Source organism: Myotis nattereri (genome assembly GCF_964212035.1).
Source record: "Myotis nattereri genome assembly, chromosome: 16".
In the NCBI taxonomy this organism is placed as follows: Eukaryota; Metazoa; Chordata; class Mammalia; order Chiroptera; family Vespertilionidae; genus Myotis; species Myotis nattereri.
Genome location: NC_138091.1, coordinates 41,283,026 through 41,288,978, shown reverse-complemented (window position 1 = coordinate 41,288,978; position 5,953 = coordinate 41,283,026). Strand labels below are relative to the sequence as shown.

The window sequence follows — 5,953 nt, the reverse complement described above, 5'->3', positions numbered from 1 at the left end:
ATCACATTCTTGGCCTGTTTTCTCATTTATAAAATGGGATTAGTAATAATATCTACCACTTCAGAGGGTTGTCATGAGGATTAAACAAAATGTTTAGTACTTAACCCAGTGCTGCACGTTACTGCTACTGCAATCCTTACCTTTGGGGTGCATAAGGGCCTAAAAGGGGCCCTACAATCCACCAGTCTATGGACAACCTGCTTTGCCCTTTTGATCCTGAAGATCTATTTATTTTTAAGAGAGAGACATTGATGTGAGAGAAATATAGATCACTGTCCCCTGTATGCGCCCCAACTACTATACCTGGGTATGTGCCCGGAACGGGAATCTAACCCACAATCCTGGTGTACGCAACGACACTTCAACTGAGCCACCCAACCGGGGCGATCTGGAAGCTGTAGATAACTGCATTTACTACTTTCCTGCCGTCTTCCACCAGAAGTGGAAGGCACTGGCCCTTTAAATAACCAGACCACCTGAGAACAGAATCATGGCACCTAAACTATGGGCCCGTTTTTGGCCCTGCTTAGTCTAGGCTTCAGGTTTGGTTTCCTGACTTAATTGTCCTAGGCTCCCGCTGCCTGACCAGTGACTCTCCTGGCCCTGCTCTCAGGCACCGCCCCACTTGCTGGATTAAAGCCACTGGGCGGACTCAATAGAGTCTGGTGGTGGGGGCGGCAGCTGTAGGCCTGCTGCCCTGACAACCAACAAGACACTCTGATGTGGGAATGTGAACCTGGTGGAGCAGTCACCTGATACAGGGAGGGGTGGGAAGGGACTGGGAGCCAGGGTGTCAGAGAGCACAGCAGTATCTATAGGCCTTTTTACCCTGGAAACAAATTTCTCAAGTGGGCCAACCCCATCCCTGTTCTCCAAAGCTAGGCAGGAGAAGGAAAAACCAGGGGACGCTATTTGCTCAGAGCTGAGGATGCTAGAAATGGGGGAAGACCCTGTCAGTGATGGGGAGAGAACAGGCATTCCGCTTCCCCAGTTTCCAGGCCTTCAAAGAGACCAGTGATTTGACTTATATCCAGTGCTTTATTAAACATAGTCTCATCACAGGAGAAAGACACGTGTCCCCACGCCAACAGAGAGTATACGGATGTGTGTTTATGAGAAAGAAATGTGTGAGGTCCCTGATCTGTGCTCTGAGGGGTGGTCAGTCAGGCGGGGCCTGGGCCAACCAGTAAGGCAGATGAGGGTCTCTGTTCTGGGGGACTCACTGCTCCTGGGTGCCCCAGGAGATGTAGTCTGGCCGCGTGGCTGCGTGGTACTCATCGATGAGCTGCTGCACAATCTCCCTGGATGTGTCCAGCTCGTCAAAGTTCTCCTTGAAGATGTCCTCCTTTCGGAACTGCTCCAGGAAGGCCTCCCGCTTCCGCAGCTTGTCGTACTGGCGACAGGTCCTCTCAAAGAGCTTGAGGTGTGCAGAAGGCAGGGTGTCAAAAAGAACTTTGAGAAGCAATATGGCCCAGACAGCCAGGGAACAAAGGCTGGGCTATCTTCACAGTAAAAGAGCCGGAAGCAGAGCAGCAGGGATGCAGAGAGGTGAGCACAACCAGGAAAATGATTATGGGGAAACAGGTGCAAACTGGAAACTCACCGAGGAGATGCTGGTGTGGTTGGCCATCATGAGCCCACTGACCCGGTGGGCAGAGGGCAGATAGGGAGACTTCCTGGACAGGGCCACTTGGATGCTGGCTGGGCCCCAGGGGATGAAGTTGGCCAGCTTCCGTTCCCGGATCCTCTGCAGGCTCTTGTGGACCTGGGGTGGGCACAGGGGTGGTGGTGGTCGCCTCTCCTCTACCCCTGCAGGGTCCAGGGTGGAACGAAGGGGCCTCACCTACCTGAGTGGGATCCACCTCCCCCTGGATGATGTTGAGGATGGCGATGTAGCAGTGGTTGGTCTGCCGGTCCCGGCCAGTGGACACCATCACGTTCTTGGGCTGCAGCAGCCGCCTCATCACATCCAGGACCGTGGTCTTCCTCACACTGGCCACCTGAGGGGACAGTGGGCCACAGGGACCAGGCCAGCACTCAGGGCACAGTCCACAGATGCACGGACAGAGAAGAGTAGGCAACACATGTCCCCCACCAGACTGGGGGCAGTATGGCCTCCTTGGGGAGTGTCTTTAGATTCAGGCCTATACTGAGCCTCTGCTGTGGGATCAGGAATCTTAGCCTCCTCAGCTCAGCAAGCTCATGGCCCTGTGCAGGAGCATAAGCAGATCCCATACAGCCCAGACCCTGCAGGGAGCCAAAGGCAAGGCAGAGAGGAGAGCAAGTCAGCAAGGAAGTCTTACAGTCTGTGCCAGTCCCTGAGCACAGAGCCTCCTGGGGCAGCAGGGAGGAGAGAGAGGCTGGGTTAGAGGTTTCTGGGCCCGGGGCCAGTGGGGCCTGAGACACTGAGGGCTGTTCTTACCGACTGGTCCGTGGTGAGGGGGGTGTAACCAGTCATGAGGAAATGGAGCCGGGGCGTGGGAATGAGTGAGGCGATGAGGCCGATGAGGTCGTTGTTCATGTAGCCAGGGTAGCGCAGGGTGGTGGTGCTGGCTGACATGATGGTGGACACCTGGGGACAGGGATGCCAAGTCATGGGTCTTGGCGGGTTGATGGTGGTGGTCGGTGGGGGGGGAATGCTCCCTTCCCCAGACAAGTGTTCCAGTAGGAAGGGGTTCCAGTCCAAAAGGAATACAGAAGTAGGGGCTCACCAGCTGGTTGATCTGGGAGAAGGACGGGTTCTGGATGTGCAGGCGGTCTGTGGCGATCCGGTTCAGGGCTGTGTTGTCCAGCACCACCTGGGGGGACAGAAGAAGGTGGCAGAATTTGGGGATTAGAAAGAGCAGGAGCTCTGCCTAAACCTGGGCTCTGAAGCTTCATTTCTCTTGAGCCTCAAAGCCAGAAAGACTCATTGAAAAGGGACTTGCACAGGACTAGAGTCCAGGAGGCCTTAGAATGGATTTTTTTAATGCATGAAAATGAAGAAACAGGCAGGGGGGTGGGAGTAGGGAAAGGCAGGATCCAGGACTCACCACACAGTCTGCGTTCTGGGTCAGCCTCTTGAGTGTGAGCAGCGAGTTGTAGGGCTGGACCACCACGTCGCTCATCTCGTCCTGGTTGGGAAACACTGAGTATGTCTGCACCAGCTTCTTGGGGTACCTGGTGCAGGGTGGGAGAAGAGGGTCAGGGCAACAGACTGTAGGCTGGGTAAACACAGGGCTTCTCACAACTGTCTGGGAGAAGCTAAATCTGGACGGGGAGAATAGTAGGGGCTACAGAACCAGTAGAGAAGGGGCACTTGACTTTGGAAGTCTGTAACTTTCCCAAAGGGCAGAGAGACATGTTAGGACCTAGGGTTCCAACTCCAAACTGTCCAAACTTCCTAAACCTTCATCTCTTCATCAAGGGTCTGAATTCTAGGCTCTGGTTCCAAGCCCTGAGAGTGGATTGGTTCTCATCATTGTATCTTAGCTTTCCTCACTACAGGAGGAACTACAAGGTCCCTTTCCTGCTGCAGTGAATAGGAAGGTATTTGTGAAGGGACTCCCAGTTATTTGGAAAACCCTCAAAACACAGACGCACCTGTCATTCAGCCGTTCTAAGAGGTAGGAGCCCAGGCCAGAGCCTGTCCCCCCGGCGATGGAGTGACACAGCACAAAGCCCTGCACGGGAGAGGGGTGGTCAGCGTCCAGGATTCCGGCAGAATTTCAAACTGAACCCATGCCACAATTTCCGACTCTTATTTTTCTGAGCCCCCTCCTTCCACTTCCCTCCCCCCACATATAGAGCTTAGGAGACTCTGCCTTATTTCCCGGGAGGTCTGGTGGCTTCTGAAGGGTGTTACTAAGCTTTCTCTATGTCACTTCCCACCAGCACTCCTGAGACACTTACCTCCAGACTGTCACTGCCATCTGCCTCCCGGTCTATGATGTCAAAAATGTCCTCGTGGATTTTCTCTCCCTGTATAGACATGGGGAGGGTCAGAGTGGCAGGACCATGAGACAAAGGCTCTGACATCAGAACTGCCTCCCTTACTTCTCCTTATAGCACCTACACGTCCTGTTCTGGAGCACAGTGGCCCTGCTTTTTTATTTGCACTGAGAGGTTAGGAGCAGGCACTCTATAGCCAGACTACCTAGGTTCATATATTAGGTCTAGTTCTATTTAGCCGAGAGACTCTGGGCAGGTTACCTAACCTTTCTACACCTGTCTCATCTGTATAATGAGGGTAATAATACAGGTCCATAAAGCCTTATCTAGAATCTTTGGGGACTTATGTTTTGGAATTCAAATGCTTCAGATTCTAGAAAGGTAATATGGTACACATAATGTATGTTCAGTAAAATGCCAGTGGAGGTCTGAGGTGCACTAGTCAAATACATGAACATTGCTGCAAAAAAAGGTATGAGTAATGACAATAAATTGGATACTCTCCATTGAGAGTATTGCTGCTGAATGAATTATAAATCAACTTTTGCTTTCAGCTTTCAGAGTATTTTGGGGATTCTGGGAAGGCAGATAAGTGTCTGTGGGTTGTTGGGAGGTTTAAATACTATATGTAAAGCATTTACTATGGCCTGGTACACAGCACTAGTGTAGTCTGTTAATAATATGACATAGTTGACTTAGAGAAAAGAATTCCCCTCAGTCATGTCTCTCTCTCTCTCTCTCCTTTTCCCACTGCCCGATTTCATCTCTCGGGGAAGCCACAGGGCCTGTCCCCACACAGGAAGGGTGTTTCGGGTCCTGCCAGGGAACAGCAAATGACCTGGGAGAATCCACTGGCCCAGTTGTTGCCAGCTCCTCCTCCATGCTCTGACAGGTAGATGTTCTCTGGGTTGTAGAGCTTGGCGTAGGGGGAGTTGAGGATGGAGTGGATCACCCGGGGCTCCAGGTCCAGCAGCACAGCCCTGGGGATGTAGTGCTCATCGTCTGCCTGTCAAAGGGAGTCCAGGACAGAACCCACTCAGCAAAGGCCTGCCCAGTCCTCCGTCCTCCCAACTTTGGCTCCAACCTGCCCTCCCTCCTTAAGCCAGCCGCCCTGGCCCCTGTGCCCAGAGGATTTCTCAGCACCAAGCCTCTGCCCTGCCCTTCAGGACCCCTGGGCAACTGCAGGCTCTGGCCAAGTAGTTGGAAGCACCTGGTAGAAAAAGACGTCCTTGCGGTCAGTGCCCTCGGTGGCGAATTCCTCCACGATGCCCTCGGGGCTGATTCCATGCTCTGCGCACAGTTGTTTCCAGAACTCGAACCCAACTGGGGGGAGGGTGGACGGGGAGAAAGAGGATATCTGGGTCTGGGCAGGTTCCAGCTAGGAGCTGGGGGACTGAGCACCTGGGTCCAGGGATAGGAAGTCAAACTTCAGGAGTCTCCCATGAGAGAGGAAAGGGCTATATGCCAGAGGCTGGGCAGAGGAAGGCCCCTCGGGGCTGGGTAACTGGACACTGGGTGAGGCATGTCCGCCCTGACAATTCTGGGAAGGGCAGATGGGAGTCTAGGGTTCCACACTGAAATCCCACTTAATCTAGGGAGCCTGGCTAGTGGAGGGGCCGGAGGTTCGCTCACTCTGATTGCCGCACTGGCCCAACTGTAGGGTGATGATTTCCCTCGGCATCTCTCTCTTCCAGCACCGGCGCTGCAGCCGCTCCTGCTAGCAAAGCGGCCGCCCGCCAGCCCGCTCACCGCACGACGCAGGCGCCAAACAACCCGTTCCGCCCACAAACTTTCTCCGCTCCAATGAGAAGTGAGAGTTCTGGCGATGGCACTTCCTTATTCCTTTGGCTTCAGTCATGCAAACTGCGCGTGCGCAGCTCCTGATTGGGCTTAGCGCTCGGGAGACGGACGTATTTTGACGCAGCGCTCTCTCTGGGTGGTTGCCAGCGAGAGCCCTTGCGCAGGCGCAGTGTCAAGGGACTCCACCTCCCCCGCCGAATCCCGCGTCTGCGCAGTTGGTGTT

The 5,953-nt window shown here is 53.9% G+C and overlaps 1 protein-coding gene across 1 annotated transcript; it reads right to left on the bottom strand.

Annotated features, from left to right (window-relative positions):
- Positions 1-986: 986 nt before the first annotated feature.
- On the bottom strand, positions 987-5,689 carry TUBG1 (tubulin gamma 1). Its single transcript, XM_081109442.1, has 11 exons — positions 5,563-5,689; positions 5,141-5,253; positions 4,769-4,936; positions 3,892-3,960; positions 3,583-3,662; positions 3,033-3,159; positions 2,712-2,798; positions 2,423-2,572; positions 1,848-2,000; positions 1,604-1,765; positions 987-1,417 (listed from the first exon to the last, which is right to left on the bottom strand). Exons 1-11 carry the CDS (start codon positions 5,609-5,611, stop codon positions 1,220-1,222), a joined length of 1,356 nt encoding a protein of 451 aa, XP_080965568.1. The 5' UTR covers positions 5,612-5,689; the 3' UTR covers positions 987-1,219.
- Positions 5,690-5,953: the final 264 nt, after the last annotated feature.

Coding starts and splice junctions, on each gene's coding strand:
- TUBG1 (XM_081109442.1), bottom strand. CDS start 5,611: ATGCCGAGGGAAATCATCACCCTACAGTTGGGCCAGTGCGGCAATCAG. Junction 3,663..3,891: donor ATGGCAGTGACAGTCTGGAG/GTAAGTGTCTCA, acceptor TCTCCCGTGCAG/GGCTTTGTGCTGTGTCACTC. Junction 1,766..1,847: donor GGGAGGTGGATCCCACTCAG/GTAGGTGAGGCC, acceptor TGCCCACCCCAG/GTCCACAAGAGCCTGCAGAG.